Source organism: Macrotis lagotis, chromosome X (genome assembly GCF_037893015.1).
Source record: "Macrotis lagotis isolate mMagLag1 chromosome X, bilby.v1.9.chrom.fasta, whole genome shotgun sequence".
Taxonomy (NCBI): Eukaryota; Metazoa; Chordata; class Mammalia; order Peramelemorphia; family Peramelidae; genus Macrotis; species Macrotis lagotis.
Genome location: NC_133666.1, coordinates 485,016,193 through 485,041,939, shown reverse-complemented (window position 1 = coordinate 485,041,939; position 25,747 = coordinate 485,016,193). Strand labels below are relative to the sequence as shown.

General features: G+C 33.1%; 1 protein-coding gene across 1 annotated transcript in view; it reads right to left on the bottom strand.

Moving 5' to 3' along the window:
• DOK6 (docking protein 6) overlaps positions 1–25,747 on the bottom strand; it is a 709,371-nt gene that overhangs the window by 165,013 nt on the left and 518,611 nt on the right. The window contains exon 6 of the mRNA XM_074201732.1: positions 13,791–13,929. Within this exon, the coding sequence (XP_074057833.1) occupies positions 13,791–13,929 (139 nt within the window). The remainder of the gene's footprint in view (positions 1–13,790; positions 13,930–25,747) is intronic.

Sequence of the window (25,747 nt, the reverse complement as noted above, 5' to 3'; positions counted from 1 at the left end):
TGAAGCAAGAAATTTTCAACAAGGGTTTAAAATATTTTTATAAATGAAATGTGCATACCAGATTAAAAAAAATTAAAAGTAACATGAATTATGTAAGAAGTCTTGGAAAGAGAATTAACAATTTAACATAAGCAGAACAAAACTGTGCTTACTGATAAAATCCATGAAAATTAGAATGGACCAAATAGAAGTCAATGACTTTATAAGACAATTTCAATGTTAAAAGCTTAAAGACTCAAAAAATCCAAGAAAATGGAAGTTGTCTAAAAGTAAAAATAACTGACCTGGCAAACACAGGAGAAAAACTTTTTATCTGTTAAACTTTCTGAAAGATATAACCAAAAAAAAAATGAAAATGCACATAAGAGAAAACTGCCCAGATCTTAGATCAAGAGGACAAACTGAAAATAAAAAGAATTCATAGGCCACCTTCTGAAAGTAACACCAAAATAAAATTCTTAGGAATATTATAGCTAAAATCACAATTTCCAGGTCAAAGAAAGTTGTTCCATACATCCAGAAATAAAGAATTCAAGTCCCAATGAGCCATGGACACATAATCAATATCACTTATGGTTTATTAGGTATAGCAATAAAGAAACAATAGAATTTAGAATATAATATTTCAAGAGACACGTACACATACACATTCTTACTCCATCTGTTTCTGTCTCATTATCTCTCTGTGACACATTATTTCTTTGCCTCTGTTTCTCTGTTTCAGAAGGGATTGAGATTAAGCAAAACAAACTTCAACTAAGGATCTGCACAATAATTTATAGTTTTTTTATGATGGCAAAGAATTGAAAACTGAAAAGCTATCTATGGATTGAGAAACGACTTAAAAAGGATTTGTATATAAATGAGATAAAACACTATCATGCAATAAGAAATAATGAAGAGAATGATTTCAAAGAAATATATATATATATACATATATATATATATATATACACATATATATAGGTATCTCAATGTAAGTGAAGTCAATAGAGCTAGAAGACTATTTATACAATGGTAACAATATTGTAAAGTCAAAAAACTTTGAATAACGTTCAAACACTTATCAGGATAAAGAACAACCATGATTTCAGACAATGAATTATGAAAGATGATTGCAGGAAGCTATCCACTTCCTGATAGAAAAGTGAAGGCCTCAAAATGCAGAATGGTTATCTGTCATCTATCATTCAGTGATAACTTTCACTACTTTCTCTCTTCTTTTCTTTCTCCCTTTCTCTCTCTCCTCCCCATTCTTTCCTCCCTTCCTCCCTCTCTCTCTTCTCTGTCTAAACACACACACACACACACACACACACACACACACACACACACACACACACACACACATTGGCCAATGTAGAAATTTGATTAGTTTGCCTATACATGTTTATAGTATTGTTTTTTTCTCATTTCTTTCTCAATTGGTGACATTTGTGAAGGAGATGAAATAAGAATTTTTCCTGATTAAAATAAAATAAATTTAGAAAATTAAACAAATAGTTACTTATAGACTTTATAGTTGTGAAAGGACAATCAGGTGCCTTTGGGGACAGAGAAAAGAGGGTATGGAAAATGCTTTCAGGTCAAAAGAAGTTTAAATGCAGAGAAATAGCAACAACAAGAGTATGGTGTCCTATCAAAGTTTTATTATATAAGCACTATGGCCCATGATTTTATCAGTTACAATATTTCTTATTTTGTATAACTCAATAGGTAATAAAGACATCTTTTCTGAGATAAGTCAAATATGATAAGCATAAAACATATTAAAAAGCATATGAATTCTTAGATGTCACAACATTTGAAAGAGCCTAAGAACAGTTTAATTATCTCTTAAAATTAATTTTACATAAAACTAGTATTCATCCTCTTTTTTTCCCACTTGCACTCAATTCTATTTCCATTGTTCACTTGTGAATTGTGCATCCTTCCCTCTTTACTGGAATTTGGCTTACAAATTTATGCCTATTGGATAACTATCTTTGGAATCAAAAGCCTGAGTTTGAATTCTAGCTTTGTGTTAATGATATTACCCTGGTGAGTCATTTAGCTTTCATTGTCTCATTTTTCTTATATATAAATTAAAGGAGTTTGATTCAATCACTAACATCCTTTCCAGCTATAAAATGTGGGAATCTGGTGAGCCAATCTGATACTTTCTCTCCTTAAGAAATACATTGCAGTGAAATGAAACTAACTTATTCTCAGTCTGAAGGTTTGTTACCGTTGGCACACAACATCCTCCTTCCATTCTAAATGTGTGCATGCAACACATTTCTTTTGCATATTGTATTTGCCAATTTTTATTTATAATGCTGGGATCATCTGAGACATGTGTAATAATATTAAAGTGAAAATGAGAAACATGAATAAAAATTGCTCTGTAACTTAAAATGGCTATGTAGATATAAGCTAGTATGAAAAATGAGAATAATTACAAAGGACAGGATGTTGGACAAAGAAAGTCTCCCTTTCCTCCCCCTCTCCCCATCTCTATAACGCTTTCTTCTTTCTCAACTGATCTTTGGGAATTGAAAAGATATTGGACTGACAACTCTTGACAGCAGCAAAACTGGCAAGTCTCATGGTATTTTCCAGGCTGTTAGAAACAGGGTTGGCACCCAACTGGTATTTCAGAGATATAGATGATATTTGTTCTAAAGGTTTGTACAGACAATTTACTCACTACTTGAAACACAGTGATTTCCCCTGAAAAGAAACAAGCCAAATGTTGCTTTTTGAATTTGCAAATAGAAAATGCAATATATATTATTGTGTCTTTATTTCATTCCATGTCTTTAATGATTTAAAATTTTATAATATTAATTCAAAAGTAACAATGACACTCACTTCTGCTTTATTCACTTTATCATTAATATGATTACTTTTACTATTAAGTTTTGGAAGAGTATCAGAACAGAACTTCTAAGACTTTCCTACCATTATTCACATACAAAAATGCAATGTGTTCTCTATATTTATGAGATAACAACAGCTAACATTTAAGGTTTGTACAGAGCTTTACAAACATATTATCTCATTTGAGCCTTAGCACAACCCTGTGGTTGTCCTATCTTTTAATTTAGGTCACTTGGGCAGAGATAGGGGTAGTAATCAGGTGGTGCAGTGAATAGAGCACCAGGTTTGAAGGCAGGAAGACTCATCTTCCTGAGTTCAAATTACTTCAGTTTCTTATCTGTAAAATGTATTGGAGAAGGAAATGACAAACCAGTTCTATATCTTTTTACCAAAAAACCCTAATGGGACATGAAAATATAGACACATTTGAACTGAAAGCTAAAAGAAAGTAATTTTCCCAGGATCACTTGTCTAATAAGTGTCTGAACTGGGATTTGAACCCTAGTCTTCTTGAATCCAAGTCTCAGAATTTTATTGAGTGAGTCACATTGCCAGAATCATAATCTATCTTACTTGGGGACATTTAAAATTGTTTTGCTTAGAGTAATGTTTAGGGATTTAAAGATTTTAAGGTTTTTTTTAAAGATAAGAATAAAGGATAAAAACTCCTTTCATTATTTAATTTCATATTTATTATTTAAGTACCCATCAAAGAAAATCCAAAACTCAATGATTTCAGCTTTGTTTTTGAGAAATATGAGATATCAATGTAGATCATATTGGGAAATTTATAACAGGGATTTATAATAAATAATGTCTATCTCAAAGGAAGCCAAAGTGTGCAGAATGCTAGCAGTAAATGTGGCAATATATAATATGAACTGACTTGCTTTCCTGGTTTCTGCAATAAATAAGACAAAATATATTACATGTTGGTTATAGTGGGAACAGGACAGGTACATTGTACAGTGGATAGAGTACCATGCCTGAAGACAGAAAGACTCATCTTTCTGAGTTCAAATCTGACCTCAGAAACTTAGTAGAAAGTCAGTTACTGTTGTTTGTCTCAGTTTACTCATCTGTAAAATGAGTTGGAGAAGGAAATAGGAAACCATTCCAGTATCTTTGCAGAGGAAAAAAGAAACACCAAAAAGCGCCATAAAGAATTGGACACAATTGAAAATGGCTGAATGACAATACTGAGGATAAGAACAATCTCTGTGATGTGCAATAAAACTCTGGAGAGGCTAGTTTTAGTGAATTTCTTAATTAAAATTTCTCAAAGATAATGCCCATTATATTCAGCTTCTGTAAATTTAATTGGTTTGAATGTTACATAAATCATAGAATTCCTACATCAGTTGCTGGCATTTCAGATCGAAAGGGCTCAAGCAGCAACTGGTCTGAGCACAGTCTATGTCATATAAATCAAGTAGCTGTTTGGCTTTTTCCAGAAAAGCTCTGATGGGGAAAAACTCATTTACACCTGAGGGAGCTTAATCTGTTTCTTTTTTAATTACTATAAATTGGAAAGTATTTATATTTGATTAAATATTGAGCCTAGATTTGTCTTAACTTCCATCTTTTTTCTCCTATTTCTATTTACTGGGTTCAAGAAGAGTAAATCTAGTGAATCTGTCTTTAATGATATAGGCTATCATGTTCTTGAAAACAGCTATCAAATGAGTCTAATGTGAACTTAATACTACTTCCTTCCTTGGTTTTTCCTTTTCATTTTCCTCCCTCCTTCCCTCCCTCCCTCCCTCCCCCCTTCCCTCCCATTCCTTCCCCCTCCCTCCCTCCCTCCTTCCTTCCTTCCTTCCTTCCTTCCTTCCTTTCCATCCATATGCACATGTGCATTCTAAGTTACAAAATTTTCTTCCTCCCTCCCTTCCCACCTCCCCTCTCCTCAAGGGGAAACAGTCAGGTCAGTATTATATATGCATATTTTTGATAACGTGTACAGATTAGTTATTTTCCACATGAGATAATTTTATAAATTGTTTATTAGATTCTGAAGGTTTGGGTTTGTGTGTGTGTGTGTTTTGTTTTGCTTTGTTTTTTTCTCTGGATGGGGATAACATAGTCCATAATAGGTCTAATAAGTTATCCTAGCTCTCTGAACTGCTGAGTGGAACTGCTTCCATCAAGGTTATCCATTTCACAAAGTTGTTGTTGATGTGTACATTGTTCTCTTGGTTCTACTGTCTTCACTCAGCATCAGATCCTGTGAGTCATTCCATGCTTCTCTATATTCTGACCATTTATGGTTTCTTATAGTATTCCATAGTATTCATGTACTATAGCTGGTTTAGCCAAATGATGGGCATCCCCTTCAATTCTTTGCCACTAAAACAGAAATTCTATGAATATTTTGGAACATGTAGGACTTTTCCCTTTTTTTATTTCCTTTTGGAAATACACCTAAAATTAGAATTAATAGGTCAAAGGGTACGAGCACTTTTATTGCTCTTTTGGACATAATTCCATGTTGCTCTCCAGAATGTTTTGATCTGTTCACAACTCTACCTAGAATGCATCAATGTCCCAATTCTCCCATAACCTCTACAATAATGATCATTTTCCCCTTTTTCTTGTCTTGGTCAATCTGATAGGTGCAAGGTAATACCGCATTGTTTAATTTGCATTTATCCCATCAATAATGATTTGGAACATTTTTTCATGTGAATATATATATATATATATATATATATATATATATATATATAGCTTTAATTTCTTCATTTGAAAATTGTCTACTCATATTCTATGAACATTTATCAATTGGGGAACCTTCCTTGGTTTCTATGACATCATGGGTTCATAGTTTCAGATTTGGCAAAGAATTAGAAATTATCTTCTTCAACATCTCCTTTGACTGATGAAGAATTTAAGGTACTAACATATTAAGTGATTTGCTTAAATTCACAGAGTGGATTTTAACTGAGATGTCATAATTTTAAGTTCAACACTTTTAAGTTGTGTTTGTTCTATCCTCTACTAGTTCTCTTCCTCTCAGGTTCACAAATTTTTACTAATTGTATTTTCTTATTTTTTCTTGTTTCTCTATTGTAATTTGTATGCTCTCTAAGACCCTACAGTGAACTTGAACATTTTCAGCAATCTTACTCACTACCATGGCTTCAATTGTTTTTTTCTGTGAAGATGATTCCAAAATATAACTATCAATGAGCTCCAAACCTGGCTCTCTGATTGCTTTTTTAGATATTCTTTCTTGAGGATCCAGCTGAAACTTTTGTGTCCCAAAGTGAACTCATAGTTCTTGGCCCCAAATATGACCTTCTTCTCGACTTCCTAACTTTTGCTGACGCTACAACCATTTTTCCATCTCCAAGGAGTAAGGAAGTAACCTTTTTTCCCTATATGAGCAGATTGATTGTTGAAAAGCATAGAAAAAGAAAAAAAAACTTAAAAATACATATGAGAAGAAACACAGTTTTTCCATTAAGGAGAGACACTGTTTATGAAAACTTGTTAAAAAATTGAGAGGATCTATTTAAGGGTAGAGAAATGACTGGTGCTGAAGGGTATCATGGTCCCTTAGTTTATTTGCATGTGACTTTTTAAAGCTTGCAAGGTTAAAATTCACAGCATTGTAAATCAAATAACTCATCGGGAACTGTGGAGGATATTAAATAAGGCTTATTGGTTTCAGAAATGACAGAGAATTGGATTTGTGAGTTTTATTTCATAAGGGAAAGATGAGTCATTGACCACTAGTAGGTTCTAATTTGAGCTGTTAAAAGCTGTGAAAAACCCAGATGGTAGGGAGTTAAGAGGATATCAGCAGCAATTAAGAAGACAAGAGAAGCTGAGCGAAAAGATGCTAGCAGGAACAGTGAAGTGATAGGACAGCTTCAGCTGCTTTACTTGGAAAGCTGGAGATTGGAAGAGAACTGTGTTTTGGATTGGCTGAAGAAAAGGCAGGGAGTCTACAAACTGGAGTAGAGGTGTACTCTGCTGAAGCTTAAGCTATCATCCTTCAGCCCCATCTATTGTTTGAGAAAAGATGAAATCTCTCAGAAGTGCCTGGTTTCTTTGTTCTGCTATGCTCTTGTTTGAGAGGGAAAAACAGAAGGAAAAGATTAGTTTTGCATATGCTTTCCTATGAACATGGGCTATTTGCTGATTGTTTGACACAGTTTTCTGTTGAGTGAGGATTTGTTTATATTGGGCTTGTTTATATTTCCTAGAGAGTCAACCTGAGGAGATTTTCTATAACAAGATAAATATTCTGATAGGATGACACAAAATATAGTTTGAATGAGAAGTTGGCTGAATTTTTGTGCATCATTTAGAGAACCAACAGGAGTAGTTTTGTACTTTTCTGGCTTAAGGGAACTGCTTATTATTATAAAAGTCATAGCAGTTTCTCCACACCCTTTTTCTGGACATTGTGAATTAAGGGAGCTTGGCATTTCTCATCAGTTCAAGAGTAGAAAAAGAGAGAATCTGCCTTGCATTAAGACTGGAAGGAGGAGCAACTTGTAGAGAATTGCTTTCTTATTGTGCAGATTGTTCTTGAAGGGACAAAAGACAACAGGGCTTACAGATAAGAGTTATGAGTTGTCTCAAAAATATAGACTTCCTCCCTCATTTATTTACTTATGTTTCTAAGAACTTCAGACATGATAGTATAGAGCAGGTTGGGATGTGTAAGTCAAACCAAAGAAAGAATAGAGGGTCACAGTCTACATTCAGGTGCTAAATTGTGGGATCTGTCCTAACATATAGGGTATATAAGTAAAATTTTGAAGTTTTTAATCTTCACTTTGACTCCAAACTATTTCTTATTTATAGTTCTTTCAGGTCACTTCCAGGTCACTTAATGCTAGTTCATGTCCTCATGACTTGTTGCCTAGACCATTTCTAACTGATTTCTCCTGTCAAGCCACTAATCACTCCAATGCCCAATTCATCTAATTAATGTAAATGCTCAATCATAGTCTCTTCCCCAACTTAATTAAAACAAATTCCTGGGCACTCCACTACAAAAACTCTTTGACTGCACATTAAAGACCCTCAAAACCTTTATTCTGTTTCTAGTTTTATTTCATGCTGCTTTCCATTTTATATTCCATGATCCAGCCAAGTTCAGTCAAAGGACTAATTATCCTTTTTCATTCTTTTTTTCCCTCTTTTATCTCACTGACTTTGTATATGCATGCCAGGAATAGGCACCTCCCCACCTCCCATCTCTAATTTCCTTGTACTATCATTTAACTCAGATGTTGTCTGATTAGATGCCATAAAGTTTTTTAATGCATGGTAGTACATGGAATGTATTATAAGGAAGAACTGGTTTTAAAAAAAATATGCTGTATTACCTACTCTATGTGACTGAGTAATTCACTTAGACTCTTTGGATCTTGGTTTTCTAATCTGGAAAAAATTAGGACATTGACCTACATTATCTATGAAGTCTCTTTTAGCTCTGAAAGGTATTTTTTTTTAACTGAATAGCTCCCCCACCCACTTTTTTCCTTTTTTGTTTGCTTTTTCTTTACATTTATTCACTTATTCAGAGTTATTTCAGTACAAGTTTAATTCCTTCAACTTGATGTAAAATCCTCAAGAGTAAGGACTAGCCACTTTATCTTTACATTTCTTAAACCTTACAAAATCTGGCCCTTCATATAGTGAGTGATTGATATAGTATAATGATATAGTATATTAGAAATCAAAAGACTTGAGTTCATAACTTGACTCTTTTACCTCTGTGATCTTGGAAAATCTATTTTACCTTTCTTAGTTTCTTTCTTCTTGTGTGGAATGAGACTGTTGGACTAAATTTTCTCTAAATTCTTTCCTAGTCTCAGTCCTATGACGCTGCAAACTGAATTAGATTCAGGTTGAAACCCTGCCACTCTGGTACAAAATCCCTTGCAGTTTTTCATCAGATATAAGTTTCTTACATAGATATTATCACATAGATTTGATTATTAAAAACATGACTATGAAAGTATATTATTATTTAATCAACTAAGTAGTTTTATGCTGAGGAAAATTATTTCTGGGAAATACAGATATCTTAATCCAGTTACGTTGATATTTTCCTCTAAGACACAGATGATGCATTCTTTATTTTTTAGTGTTGATTATTATTTCTAGAATGAACGTTTGCAAAGCATTTGATAGTTATCATTTCATTTGTCCTTCCCAATAGCTTAATTGGGCAGTTAATATTTTATAGAAGAGGGAATGAGAGACAATTTTTTCTCATGTTCTTCGTATTGGAAGTGTCATATACAGGATTTGATTTCAGGTCTTCAAGACTCCAAAATCCAGAACTCTATCGGCCATAACATTTTGCCTCATCTAAATCATGGCCCAGAATCTGCAAATTCTTACTTTATGTTATATAAATTCAATCCTAGAGACTTCTGGTTCATGTTATTTCTGAGAAGGGATGTTTCACCATTTGTCTCTCCATCCCAGATTTTTGAGGTTAGGACTATCACTACTTCAGAAGACTGAGTAGTTAAGGAACTCTTAAGTTCAAGAACTCTCTTACTTGATCATTTGATTATTTTTTCCACAAACACTCCTGAAGATTGGAATTCTTCAACTCTAGCCATTTTATCGCCCTCAACTTCCACTATGGATTCTACCATTGCTTTGATCTGCAGGCACTTGGAGGCTCTTCTCATTTGGTCAGATGATTCTCCTCTAGACAATTTTAGCTCTCAAACCATGAGGCTTTTTCTCTGCTTCTTCAACACTGAAACTAAGACTATGTTCTCCAGAAGAGATTACATTGAAGGCAGGGTTTACCAGCACCCATTTCTCAAATGTTCATGACCTCTCAGGTTTCTTGTTTCTTGTCTGTGCTCATCTCTCTCTAAGTTTATTGTCAATTGATGTGAAAAACAGTTTTCGGCTATTTTGTAAATCAAGAAGCATTTAGTAATCACTTCTGGCTGGGTCTGCAAGGCAATGAAGTTAAGTGACTTGTCCAAGGTCACACAGTGAAGTAATTATTAAGTGTCTGAGACCAAATTTGAGCTCAGGTCCTCCTGACTCCAGGGTCAGTGCTCTATCTTCTGTGCTACCTAGTTGTCCCTAGTAAGCACATTTTATGTGCCAATAACTACTAAGTTTGGGGATTATAGAGAAAAAGATAAGTGAGTACAATTACATATATGGATACATGCATGTACACAAAGGGTAGCTCTATTTTATGATCTCCTGGATACATAAATGGTACCCAATGCTGAGATTTAATCAGTACTTGATGATGACTGGACTTAGCATAAAGATTGAATAAAAGTCCTTTGTATATTATTAAAGACCTGAATAATAGCATTATAATTTAACCTCATTAATTTGATTGACATTGCTGAATATCTATCTCTATATGGTTCTTCAACAATACCTTTTATGCTGTTGAACTGTACAGGTGTTTTTTATGTTTTTCAGTGAAAGCATGATTTAATAAGTTCAAGGCACATGGTAAATCTTGGTAATTGTGGTCTTAGAAAAGTTGGCTGTGGTGCTGAGAATTTTTTTTACATGCCCATGGCCACAAAGTTACTATTAGTAATAGGCAACATTTGAACACAGACTTTCCTGTTTCGAGTATTTCTCTTTCCATTCCATTACACTACCTCTCTCATTGATTATATGCAATAAATTAAATTTTATAAATGCATATAAAATATTGTTAAGTATAAAATCTCTAATGCTGTCTTTAACCTTATAGAGATTATCACCCAGTCCAAGGAAAGCAAAACTCATATGATTTCCTTCTTTTCAGCACTTTTCATTTAATGCCATTTTTTTTGCTCCCTGTCATTTTCTTTTTATATCAAATCTCCTATTTCTCTATGATGCTAAGGAATTTCCTTTGGAAAGGCAAATTGTGTTTTACATGGTATGAGATGACCTAGGCCTGAATAATAGCTCAGATATTTACTTGCTATGTTAGCTTGGAAAATGCACTTTAGAGCCCTTTGTACTTTGTTTTATTCTTCTGCAAAATATTATTTAAATATTTTTACTATCTACCTGTTAGGAGTACTATGAAGAGAATTCCGTTTTATAAACTCTAAAATGCTACATAAATATGGTGATGATGATGATGATGATTATATATACACACCCAATTTAAACAGTGTGATACCCTAAATAGGGTTAGAATATTTCCATGGATGAAAGAATTACAGATTTAGAGCTGGAAGTGATCTAAGAAAACAAGTTCAATCTCCTATCACCTCATTCTATAGATGGGGAAAATAAAGTATCAGAAACTTAAATTATCAATGGTCATATAGCTAATCCTAGAACTGGTCAATTGCCTACTTATAATTCTGTCAAGAATAACAATAATGTTATTATACTTAATAATAATGTTGTTATAATTTTTCTTTAAATGAAATGAATTAGTTTGAGTAATTTCAAATAATGGCAATTTAAAATGGCAATTCCAGGAAGGGTAATTAAACTATAGATTGGGAATCATTCCTTTGAATTCTATCTTCAGAATTGTAAATTTTGGAATTATTAAATATCATAGGCAGGATGGGATTTATAGTAGATAGAGATGAAATTTGATTGCACTGAGTTAGATAATTCAAGAAACTTCTATCATGGGAGCAAAATTAAATGAGTTTATTCTGAAAGTAATGGATTTTGTCTGTATGAAGCATTATAGCCCATCTGAAGGAAATGCTGAAGATCCCTATGCAGTTGATAAAAGGATGCATTTAGTGAACTGAATCAAAAACCAATTTTTCAAGAGAATTCAAATGAATCTTGATTGAACTGCTATTTTACAAATATGTGAATTAATTTCTAAGGTGACACAACACCCACAGGAAAGTCATATTCTAGATAATTTCTGAAGTGATCCAATACTGTTTCATAAATCATAATTAAAGAATCACACAATTTTAGAACTGGATGAGACTTTTTTGACCATTTCATTAAACCTGTATCTAAATGAGAATTACCTTCACAACATATCTGATGAGACTTGTCTCTCTTTTATGAGGCATCTCTTCCAATAATTATTATAGGAGAAAGATAAATGAATGAAATAGTTTGTTAATAGCATTAAAAGTTTCCCCTATGAATGGAAAAATCAACTATTTGCAATCTCAGCAATAACACTAGTCCTCTATATTCAAGGAGATTTAAAATTTTCAGCAACATACTGGTCTTTATCTAAACCATAAACATTTGAATGAATGTCTTTGGGTAGATTTAAAGTATTAAAATGATTGGAGAACCAGAAGAACACTGATGAAATTCCTTTCCTTATTTTTTTTTAGATTTTTTTTTTGCAAGGCAAATGAGGTTAAGTGGGTTGCCCAAGGCCATGCAAGCTAGGTAATTATTAAGTGTCTGAGGCTGGATTTAAACTCAGGGACTCCTGGGCTGGGGCTCTATCCACTGTGCCACCTAGCCGCCCTGTTATTTTTAAATTTAAAAATGCTTTCTATACTTTTTCAAAGTATCATTTCTTTGTTTCTGTTTCCTTGCTTGTTGTTTCTATCTTTCTTCTTTTCCTTATTTAGCAAAGCACCATCCATAATTTTAGTGTCATTCTATTTCTTTCTTTTCATCTACTGTCTATATTTGAGCCTTAAATAAAACAAAGATACCTTTACTGCAGGTATAAAGTACAAGTTATTCCCTTATCATTTCTTCAAAGTGACTGAAAGGAAACCTTGTGAATAATTTCCCTACAATATTTACATTGGTTACCCATTAACTGTAATGTTGCTCATGTCTTATCATCCCTTTGGTAAAACAATTCAGCATTGAAATGAAGGTATCTTTCTAAACCAATATAGAGCACAGCTTTCTCATATGGTAAACATTAGGCAGTTAGGTGGCACAGTGGGTAGAGCACTGGCCTCGGAGTCAGGACAGGAGCTTGAATCTGGTTTCAGACACTTGACACTTACTAGCTGTGTGACCTTGACAAGTCCCTTAACCCTGATTGATTTTCATCCAGAGGCATCTCCAGTCATCGCGATTCATATCTCATAACTGACCCAGCTGTCTCTGAAGAAGAAAGTGAGATTGGTACCCTAGCACAGTCCCCCTGCCAAATCGAATTCGTGGGCTTAATCTGGCATCACCTCCCTGATGTTGTAGTCTTCTTCAAAAGTGAAGGACAACATTATTATTATCATTAAATATTGTACTATTCTCTCTCTCTCTCTCTCTCTCTCTCTCTCTCTCTCTCTCTCTCTCTCTCTCTGCACATATGCATTCTCCCCATAAATGAAATATAGCAAACTCCAAACTTTGGAATAGTAGCCTCAGAACAGAAAAAAGAGAATAGTTTGACCATAAGAGACAAAGATATTGTTGTTTAACTGTTTTCAGTCATGTACAATTTTTATGACCCTTTTTGGGGTTTTCTTGGCAAAGATATTGGATACTTGGCATTTTCTTCTCCAGCAGATGATGAACTGAGGCAGACAAACGGAAGTAAGCAAGATTAAGTGACTTGTGCAGGGTCACATAGCAAATAAATGTCTGAGAGTCAAATTTGAACTAATGAACTCCACACCTGGAACTCCATCCACTGCTACCATTACATGTAATAATTCTCAGTTAATGTTTTCTAGTTTGAGCCACAAGTATTGGGACTTTTTTTCCTCCAGCTGCTCTCTGTTCCATGGTCTATGATCCATTTCAGATAGTCAGGAATGAACATTTAAATACAGAAGGAAAAGTAAACCCTGTTTAGAGTTACTGAACATGGGAAGTATAGTTGATTAGATTACTAGATTAGATTACTTTTTCCATCAATGTCTATACCTAATAAATACTTGTTAAGGGGGATAGTGTTGTACCACTCCTGAAAGAAGAATATGCTTGCAAATATACAGTTTTGCTCACATTACATGCATAATATTCCAAATATTAAATGTACAGAAAAGGGACCTTACCCGGGCCTTTTGTTCCATCTCTAGCATTAGTCTTTCATGTTGTTCTGCTATTGCCAAGGTTGCAGAGTGAACCTTCTGATAAATCATTTCTCCTTCCCTTGTTTGAAAGGTGAATAGGCCTTCTCCTGTGTCACACATCCTGTAAGAATTGAACAAGGTGAAGGTATGAACAAAATATTTTTTGCTCTGCTATTGAAAGTTTCAATGAAAACTTTTAGAAATTTCAATTAATCTCTTATAGCATTGACCCAGAAATAGAAGGAAAAAGCAACCTATCACCATCAAATAAAAGTCAACAAAAAACATCAAGTGATCTAAAAGAGAACAGAATTAAGGCACTGAGATGCTTAATCAATATTAATTTGAGCTAATGAAAAATTCTCAAGAATACTCATATTTGGATAGGGAAATTCAGTGAACATTTATGTAATGGGCTAAAGAATACATGTGACTACTTATTCTTTTAAATATGTCCATTGCCCATAGAAAACTCTGAAAAGATATTGTTTTAGTTGAAATGTTTTACTTATATCACTAACTATTGATTTATGACATCTGAGGAAAAGCTAAAAAGTAAAAAGTACAGATTTTAATCAATAGTCATACCTTTCAAAGATCTATGATTTTCATTACTTATCTAAGCGACCTAGTAGATAGAATATTAAACTTGAAGTCAGGAATATGGGCATTCAAATCCTATCTTAGGCATTTATTAGTTATATAATTTTGACATGTCATTTGACCTTGCTCTGCCTTGGTTTCCTGAGCATCTACTTTTTTGGGTTTTGAGGAATAACATCAGATGGTATACATAAAATACCTTGCACACTGCAAAGTACTATGTAACTGGAAGTTATTATGGATACATCATCTACCAATGTGGATCACAACCCTCATAACTCTCCTTAAAATTTATTTTGAATTGCTGACACCAAAATAATCATACTTTAAGTGGCACCAAAATCATATGTGGAAGCAAAGAATGAGGTCAATGAAAATAATCATCTATCTCTTTACAATCAGTAATAATGAATTAATACAAAGTTATTATTAGGAACTTTGAGCAATGGAAAAGCACTTTGAATATAATCTAGAGGTATTCAATATGAAAAACATGATTATAAGGTCAATAAAATTGTTTCCTAATTATCTTTGAATCTTACTCATATTATAGAAGAGTGCTTTACATATATTGAAACTCTTCATAAAAGATCACAATACTTTTAACCTATTTTCTGGAAGAAATAAAAAACAACTTAGTTTAAAACCATCAAAATGATTAACTGGTTGATAATTTTTTAGTTATCAGGTGAGACTGTGCAAAAGATATAAAGGAAATTTCCTTGTAGCTCAGATATTCCTGAATGCAGTTGAAAAGATTTCACTTGCTTCCCTATGAATCTCAAAGGAATTTTCAGAAGAAATCAAATGTCTCAAGAGGTTTTCGGCATCATAGAATCAGCGGTTGGGATCCCGTAGGGCACTATATAGCCTGCACTTAGCTTTTTTGCAAGGAGATCTTAATAAAATTCAAACAGCGTGAAATGGAAAGTCTAGGGAAAAATGAAGAGTTTTCTCAAAGTGAAATAAAATGAGATTTTTGTTGTTGTTGATTTGGCAGTGGTGGGGAGAGGGAGCATAATAAAAATCTAAGCACTGCAACAACAAAACAATGCAGCAATAGTTGAATTTGGGATTCGAATTTTGTTGATTGTTTTAATGAAAAAATCTTTTGATTATCAGTTAATTTAGATATTATAATCAAGAAAATATGACAAATAATTGAAATACAAAGACATTTGATCAGATTATACTGATAATAGGGTCTTTCAATTAAGAAAGTCTTTACAACATTTCTTTTAGTTTCCAAAAAAGTAAAGCAAGTATCCTCCCTATTTTACAAGAAAAGAAAAACTTGAATAGTTGTATTCTTTGCTCTCTGACTCCAAGAAAGGATATATTCATAGAAGAATGAAAAGAGTACTAATAAAAACTAGAACATAAAATAATTGAAATGAAATAGTTATTGGAGTAAAAAATTCTTTTTCTTTAACAGAAAATAAAATACAAGACCAAGATATGTATAATTATTTGACAAGATAAGAAAAAATGCATATTTGAGAAAAAATGAAGTACTCTTGTAATATGTGATAATATTGGTTTGGTAATAACTTTATGTTTTATGCATTCACATGAAAATTTAAAAAATATATGTATTGACTTTAAGGCTAAAGATAACATGTGGAAAGTCAGTATGGCTTCAAGTTTATAGTACTATAGGCATCATGTTTCAGTTTTTGAGAAAAAAGGAACAGAATAAGGAAGGAATGGAACTATCTTATTGCAATTATTTTTCTTGTGTCACCTCACTGATGAAAGGGGCAGTCATATGTGAAAGGGATAGTGAGGTGAGGACACCAAACTGATAAACAATTGAAAGGGGTTGGTGCAGTGATACACCTGAAAACTTGTCAGTGACTAAGGGAGATGATAATTGGATGTTTCTCTCCATACTTTACTTTTATTTAATCAGAGAATTTTAGAATTGGAAGAACCTAGTCTATCTAATCCATGCCCGAAACAGTAAGCCTTTCCATCTATAATTTTAAAGAATTCTGTGATTTTAGAACTTATTAAATCCTGAGGAGGCTACTTGAGTTTTGTCTGTTTATTCATTTTATTAAGCCCAAATTTTCCTACTCATAGCTCTTATTCATACAATAATACTAGTTGGTTCTACAAAGTCAAGCAGAACAGTTCTAATCACTTTTCTGTAAAATAGCTTTTAACATATTTGAATATTCTTATTACAATCCTCTTCTGGGTTAAATCTTTCCTTTGAAGATTTCTATTACAGTCTTCTGTAGACTAAATGTTTCCTTTAAATATGTTTATTACAACTCTACTCCTCTGGACTCAGCAACTTCTAATGATCCTTAAATATTTTTGAAGCACTTCAACTTTTTAATGTCTCTCCATAAATATGGTTCCCAGAACTTAGCACAATGCTACAGATATGACCTGATCAAGGAAAAATACAGGATGATTATTATTTAATTAATTTAGAACACAACTTCTATTGGTGCAATATCAGAAATGAAAACAGAACATAGGATAAAACCCCACACTAGAATAAAGTTGACTGACAAATATTGTTGTAATAAGGATCCATCAATAAATATCAGCTGAAATATTATAGCAAGCATAGTGTCATGGATGCTTTGATACTTTCACAACTAGCCAAGTCCTTAATACCTGAAACCACCGGACTCCTTTCACTCAAGTAATCAGTCATAGGAATTAATATCAAGACATCAACTTTAAGGATCTCATCTAGTCCAATAAATAAAGAAAAGCTATTTTCCAGACTATGAAACGCATACAAGGGCCTCCTATTTACTTAGTCCCATTTACATTAATACATGCACTATATAAATAAAGTATATAATAATATATCACTTATTTTTTTTCTTGGCATTACTGGCAGTAGATTGTGGACAAAGCCCCAAATTGGATAAAAATAGAGCATTGGTTGGACTACATTTGGGACATTATGAAGAGATTTAGTGATCCCAAACTTTTAAAAAACAGATGATAAGCAAGTATCCCTCTGAAAGCAACATTTCATCAGTGGTGATATATGGCTTCAAATCATAAAAAAACTGGAATCCTCAAGAATCATATTTATTGGAAATCCCAAAACTAATGGAGAGACACCTGGTATATACAATTAGCCTGCAACATGTTTCTAATTAGAGAATAGGAATAGCATAAAAGATATACTCATCAAGAAAAATCATAATAGAAAAAGAATAAAGATGGTTACAAATAAAGAAGGCTAAGATAGTTGAATAGTTTACTGTTAATTATGAATTGGTTAAAGGCTAGGAAGAATGTTTTCAGCATGTTATATAGCCCTTCTATGGAGGAGTTAATAGAAAGTTATGCATAATAACTATAGAAGTTCAGACTGGGTAGACAGTTTTAAGATATGTACTAGTTGAGGGACTGCTGGCATACATGAGGCCACAAATCCATCAAAGTAGAATAGCAAAATTTGCATAAATGTTTGTTAAAGTCACTTCCACATGCTTATACAAGTATATTTATTTCTGGAGCATGGTACTTATGAAGATAAAATTCTTAGGGATGTGAAAATCAAAAAGCATAGGGAATCTGGATAAGTACTCTAAATGCAGCATGACCCAAGCATACCTTCATAATCATCATCTTAGTTAAAAAATGTGTGCACATATGGATAGGGATAAATAAAATAACCTGGGAAAATTTCTTCTATTACTAGTTTCATATTTAGTATATTATTCCTATTTACTAGACAGATAACCTCCACATACACAAACCATTTTTAAATGTCAACTAAAGGAATAAAGCTAGGATCTAGTCTAAAGATACAGTGGCATATCTGTATAGTATTTAAAATTTAATGTTCAATTATAGAAAGTAATGAAATTCTTAAAAGCACAGCTTTTCATAACAGTCGAAAACAATGAACACATTTTGTCCTATTAACAGTTTAATCTTATTGTCATTTAGCAGGACTGGTGTTTTGCTTTTTAGTGCTTCTGGAACGAAAGAGACAAAAACCCTAGAATTAGGCGTTTCCTTTAGCAAATATGGATATCATAAAATCATAGAATATTATTGGACTAGTTTATAATAATAGTTTATTTTGATATAATACTTTCCAGTTTATAAAGCACTTTTCCCGAATTACATGATTTAATTCTACATTGCTTTGAGGAAGGAAACAGATAAAATATAAACATCATTAATAGAGATCTTGGAGGCGTTCTAGGTCAAAATCTCTTAAATTCATGGAACCTTGCTATTATAGGCCTTGCTGAATGGTTATAGAGGTCTCTACTTGAAAAACCTAGCATTGAGTTCACTTATTATCTAATGCAGTCCATTCCTCTTTCTCCATCTATGAGAAAAAGTTGAACTACGTTGAATTTGAAATCTGGGTCCTGTTATTTCCATTAAATGATCTTTTTACTGACCTCTAGGATAAAGCATGAAAAATTGAGTTACTCTTGCGTGTAATAGCCTTTTCAATATTTGAAGACTGCCTTCATATCCTCAATAAATCCTTTCTTTCATTCAAACATTTATAATTCCTTCAATTAGTCTTTTTATATCCCCTAAGCATCCTCCTAAATCATATTTCTGTTAATATGATTCTGTTTATCCATGTCTCTTTACTATAATAGAATACTGCAGTTTCTTTTTTCCTGCAGTTTTTTGGAAACATAGGGGTATATTGGAGCTAGCTCAAACTGACTCATTCAAGTCAAATGTTAAACTTTTAATGTAGGTATTTACACTTTGAAAATTCATAAATACTGCAAATCAGGGTTTGATTTATTGTTTTGCTGATTTTCCAGACAAGAAAATGATGGAGAAAAATGTTAATCATGCAAATGTAACTGGGAAGTACATCAAATGTCCTGTTACTGGAGAGCTAGCTAAACATTTATCAGCATACTCCTGGCTATGTCCATATTATAACTCTGCTCTATTAACTTATCTTTCAAAAAAAACTGTCAAAAAAACCAAGACAAAGTAAACTTAATAAGGCTTGAAGTGATTCTTACTAAACTTATACTGGGTGTTTGAGAAGATGAATCCCTTTCAGAATTACTCATAAATCACCCTTTACCCACACAAACAATATATGATGGGAAATACCAGGTATTTTGACTTCTTGTTCATTCTATGTCTTTTCACAATGTTCTGTCAGTCATTTCAACTCCTATCTTAGTTATGAGTCTCTTCTCTAATGTGCTTAACAAATAGTTTTATGTTCTTTGTCTGAATGTTTTCTGTTATGTGTAATGCAGTGTCTTTAAAAACAGAACATTCCATTTCAGAATTGTTTTAAAATTAAGGGGGTACTTTCTTATACTCAGCAGGTGAGACATTTACCCATTATTCCTATTTCTGTCTTCTGAGAACAAGCATAATAAATTTAGTTCCTTTTACATCTACCCATCTTTTAAATACTTGGAGACCTCTGTTCTACCAAGCCCTATTCCATCTTTTCTATTATCTGTTTCTAGCTTAGTGCCTGTACTACATTACATAGTCTGTAATCCTCTCACCATCCTGGAAAGCCATCCTCTTTATGTCTCAATTTTTCAATATTCTTCCTAAAAGTTTAGTTCCTGAAACAGCACATACTACTTCAGTTGTGATATTATGATCTCATCAGAGCAAAGTCTAGCTATTAATTCTTTCACTTGAGACATGATAATTCTATCAATGCATCCCTAGATTACATTGGGTGTTGGAGGTGCCATATCACACTACTGACTCCTCAAACCATTGAATTATCATATGAAGAAAGTGAGATTCAGAGAGTTGTCATGGCTTGCCCAAGAGTACAAACATGATCACTAATGTTTCTAGATTTAAGGGCATATCTAGATTCTCTACACACATACACGTGCTCAAAATGTCTAATAACTAAAGATATACAACTCTCAAAGCAAATAACAAACTACATTAAGCAAGGACTTGATTGCCATGTACAAATGACATGTTTCGTCTACATTGTTTGCCTGTAAAATTATGGTTTAAACATTTTTTACAAAGTTTAATAGACATGATAATAATTTTCAATCATTGAATTGAAAAACAAGAATTTGATTTCCCCCTACTGTTTTACATTAGTAACGAACACTGAGATTTTTTTTTTTTTGCTGAGATATAGAGAATACTGGATTCAGATACTAAGATGGATCTATGATCTCACTGATTTAGAAGTTTCATTAAATGGAGAAGATTGAAATCCACCCATGCCTGCTAATATTGGAAAAACTCTGCTCCACATCCTCCCAAAACGAGGATATATAGGGTATCTGTATTCAACAAGCTAGAGACTTTCTTCACTATCTCCTGACATTAAGAAGACATTAAGGAGAAATAACCCACTGTCCACTTGCCATCCCTTGTCCTTGCTCTGTGATCAACCTATCTTCTCTTGCTATCAGCTCTTTCTATTGTAATACATTTTTGCTATCAAAATTTTCTCCCTCAAAATTTCATTAGTTATATATGGCAGAATTTTAAATTGTTGCCATGGGAACACAAGTTGAAGGTTGGAATTAAAAAGAATAGACTTTTATATTACAGAGTGAATTGTAAAAATATATAGGGGCAACTAGGTGGCACAGTGGGTAGAGCACCAGCCCTGGAGTCAGGAGGACCTGAGTTCATATCCAATCTCAGACACTTAATAATTACCTACCTGTGTTACTTTGGCCAAGTCACTTAAGCCCACACCCTTACAAAAAATTATATATATATATATATATATATATATATATATATATATATATATTGTACTATTTGCAAATAGAATTAACTATAATTATTGTTTAATTAAACAGTATTCAAAAGCACTTTAAAATTATAATTACTGGTATTATTTCAGTCATTTAAGATTTTTAAGACAGATATCTGAAATAAAGTCTAATCAGTAATTAAAAATGAATGTACCAGGTTTTTTATATGTTATATATATAAAGCACACAAAAATATGTCTATAGATACATAGATCTCTTCTTGTGGTATTGACAGTATTTGAGGACAAATGCATTTTATACACACACACATATATATTATATATATATATATATATATATATATATATACACATACACATATATATAGTGAAAAAGATGAAATTTTTCTTATAACAAAAATTACCAAGTAACATGTGTTAAAATGAAAGTCATCAGCTCTTATCTGAACAATCACTAGATAACACGAAGAAGATCCTTGAATTCAGAAGTATCTTTCTTGTGTTAAATCATTTCTAGAAGTTTTCTTGGATAAAATATCACTGATCCATTATAATTTCTAATCTTTGAAACCTTTCAATACTGTCAAAAGAGTTCATCCAAGAAAATGATACAACAAAATCATTCTAAAATAGTGAGGAGGGGCAGCTAGGTGGCGCAGTGGATAGAGCACTGGCCTTGGAGTACCTGGGTTCAAATCTGACCTCAGACACTTAATAATAATTGCTTAGCTGTGTGGCCTTGGGCAAAGCACTTAACCCCATTGCCTTGCAAAAACTAATAAACAAACAAACAAACAAATAAATAAAAATAGTGAGGAGAGCAGGAATCCAACTGTCTTTTCTTAATTGCTTTTTTTAAAAAAATCTTCTATTTGTGTTATTTGAACAAACTCCTATTTGCAGGATTTCCATGCCAATATGGTAAATTAATCTATTTCTAGAGGGAACAAAAAGTTTTAGTTTCAATCACAAACATACACACAAATATTCCAACCCTTCCTCCCAATTATAACACTTATTTCCCTCCTCTGTTAGTTTTCCAGATTAAGTTTTTTATCTTTCACTTTTTCAAGTTGTTAAGATCTTTTGTAGTGTCTCACAATATGATGCTAAAAGAAGAATTCAAAACACCCTCTGATATAAAATGAAGATAGAAATTTCCCCATCATATAAGGAATTATTCTTTGAATGGTTTTCCTTGAGGGCTTGGGCATTTGGAGGAGTGTAACACAGTAACTTTGGATAATTAATTCCTTCTTTCTGTCACATATGTGTGTTTTTTTTCTTTTTTCCCTTTTTTAATTGGTTTTCTTAATTTTTCAAATTACATGTTATGAAAGTTTTTCAACATTCATCTACAAGCATATGCATATTTTTAAGTTACATGCTTTCCATCCACTCTCCCTTTCCACTTCTCTTCCCTCAGCAGTGACAGTCAGGTGAATATTGTTCAATCATATTTGTCTTTAACATCTTTACAGAAATAAGAGAATTTTTTTAAAAATGTGAATGTAGTGTTCATTCAGTTTCTGTAGGGTTGTGTGTGTGTGTGTGTGTGTGTGTGTGTGTGTGTGTGTGTGTGCTGTTGTTTTGTTTTTCTTCCTCTAGTGGTTAGGGATAGCATTGTTAATAGCTGATCTCCTAAGGTAAGGTAATCCTCACTCTCTGAACTACTGAAAGGAGCTCCATCCATGAAAGTTGAGTCCATTAAGTCACAATGTTATTGTTAATGTGTATAATGTTTTCTTGGTTCTGCTCCCTTGCTCAGCATCAGTTCCTGTAATTCATTCCTTGCTTCTCTAGAGTCTGACCATTCATGATTTCTTAGAGAAGAATTGTATTCCATAGCATTCATATAGCATAACTTATCCAGCCATTCCTCAAAGATGGGCATGCCCTTAATTTCTAGTTCTTTACCACTACCAAAAAGAGCTGCTATGCATATTTTGGAACATGTGGAACTTTTCCCATTTTTTTATGATTTCTTAGAGATATAAACCTAGTATTGGTATTGTTGGGTCAAGGGGTATGATTAATGTTATTGCTCTTTGGGTATAGTTCAGTATTGCTCAGTTGGATCAGTTCACAAATCCATCAGTAAAGCATTAATATCTGAATAATACCACAACTTCTCCAACATTGAATGTTTTCCCTTTTTGTCATCTTAGCCAATCTAGTAAGTGTGAGGTGATACCTCATAGTTGTCTTTATTTCCATTTATATGAACAATAATGATTTGGAGTATTTTTCATATGATTATATATAACTTTAATTTCTTCATTTGAAAATTCTGTTCATATCTTTGACCATTTATTGATTGGGGTATGACTTGTAACCTTAAAATTTTTCCTGTAATTCTCTATACATTTTAGAAATCAGACCTTTATCAGAAACCCTAGCTATGAAAATTGTTTCCTCACTTTCTGTTTTATTTCTAATGCTGGCAGCAATGGTTTTATTAGTGCAAAGACTGTTTAATTTAATATAGTAAAAATCATCCATTTGGCAATTTATAATGTATTTTATTTCTTTCTTGGTCATAAATTTCTCTCCCCTTTTCATAGATCTAACAGAGTATTTCTTGGTCTTGGTGTAAGGTGTCACACTTTATGTCTATATCCTCTGCCTATTTTGAACAATTTTAGTATTAGGTATGAAATGTGGGTTTATTTCTAATTTTTGCTATAGTATTTCCCAGTTTTCCCAACAATTTTTGTTAAATAGTGAATTCTTATCCCAGAAGTGAATATTTTTGAGTTTGTCAAACAGCAGATTACTGTTTGTTTTGAACTTTTCCTTATTGCCTGATCCATTTGATCTTTAGAGTATAGTTCTAGATCTAGGCCACCTTTTTTTTACATTTTTTCCTCATCAGATACCTTGATAAAATAGTTATTTGGTAGTTTGATTGGTATTGAACTTTTAAAAATTCTCTTATTTGATTTTTAATATAATTGGCTTCCTTTGTAGTTTCTATGCTTAATATTTTAGGCCTTATGTTCTGTGAAAGAAACTGAATTTTTTTTAAAACCCTGGTACAGTGCCATAAGATGGGATCCTTCAATGTTTGTAAATAATAGTGGAAAATTATTGAATGAACAAACTAGGTCAAGAGTGAAATAGATTTCAAAGAGAGAAATGAAAGAGAAAATCCATAACAATTTTGGGTATTTGTCAAGAGTGAGTGTAGAATACAAGAGAATGAATGTAACAGATGTCTGAGGAAGGAAACTCATTATGAATCAATGTTTAAAATGAGTTAACTAGTTTAGAATTGTGAGCAAAAGAATAGATAGATCCTCTTAGGACTAGTCAAAGGAGAGAATCTTTGTTGACCTAGCTCGTAGAGCTGAGTTCCCAGAGAGCTATATCTTTATGTGGAGCCGTGATGATAATACTGTGACAGTAGAAAAAATGGTTGTGCTCTTAATCCTTGCTGATTTCTAATTAAGAAAAATCCAGTGAATCATGAATCTGGATGTGGGCATAATCAGTGACAAGTGGTAAAATGCTTGGGATAATATGTTAGGATCTCCATCATAGATTTGTTTGACAATTGCACTACCAATAAAGATGAAATTAAAACAGTTCTGAGGAGTTATTTTGCCTAATTATATGTCCAAAGAAGTAAGTAAATAGATGAATATTTATAAAAATGTAGGCTGATCAACTTAATAGAAGAGGATATAGTACTTAAATAAGCTTATTCTAAAAAAAAGACATTATAAATTCTGCCATTTAAAAAACAATACCAATTCTATATAAACTATTTGAAAAAATAGGTAAAGAAGATACCTGTAAAATCACTTTTATAACTCACATATAATTTTTATAACTGTACTAGGGAGAGCAAAGGCAGTGGAATAAATGAAGTATACAATATCTTGTAATAAATGATCATAATAATCTTGTATTTGATATATCCAAAGATCCAGTCTTTTGGGGGGTAAGAACTCACCTTTTGAATTAAAAAAAATTGCTAAGAAAACTGGAAAGGGGGCAGAGCCAAGATGGCAGCCTGAAGGCAGCATTTTCCAGGAACTCCTTATGCCCAACTGCCAAAAACGCAAACAACTGATGGTTCTAGCCAAAATTTAGAGGAGCAGAACCCACAGAAAGACTGAGTGATACATTTTCCCGGTCCAAGTTAACTTAGAAGTTCCATGGGAAAGGTATGTTTCACCAGGACCAGGGGTTGGAAAAAAAAGCCGCAGCAGCAGCAGCGCAGCCCAGAGCAGAGCAGCCTAGAGATCATCAGCAATAGCTTGAAGGGGTGGGGAGAGAATTCTGCTCCAAGAGAATGAGTATGGAGTGAGGAGCACTGGCCACAGAATCTGCAATGAGAATCTGGAGAAAGTGGGTTGCACCCCCCAGATATGGTAAGGGAAGTCTGCAGATATTTCTCTGCTCTCCCTGCCTTAGGACTCTGCTGTTTTCCTACACTCAGATATTTCAGTTTGGGCTTCCATACTAAGATAGGTGGATCCCTCCTTATAGCCCCAGGGCAGAGGGAAGTACAGAGTCCATCTACATATCAAATCACACTCAAGAGAGCATAAGACCTTGGAGGAATAAAGCTCCCAGTGGGGTGCCCCCCCCCAAAAAAAAGCCTTGGAAGTGCTGCCTTGGG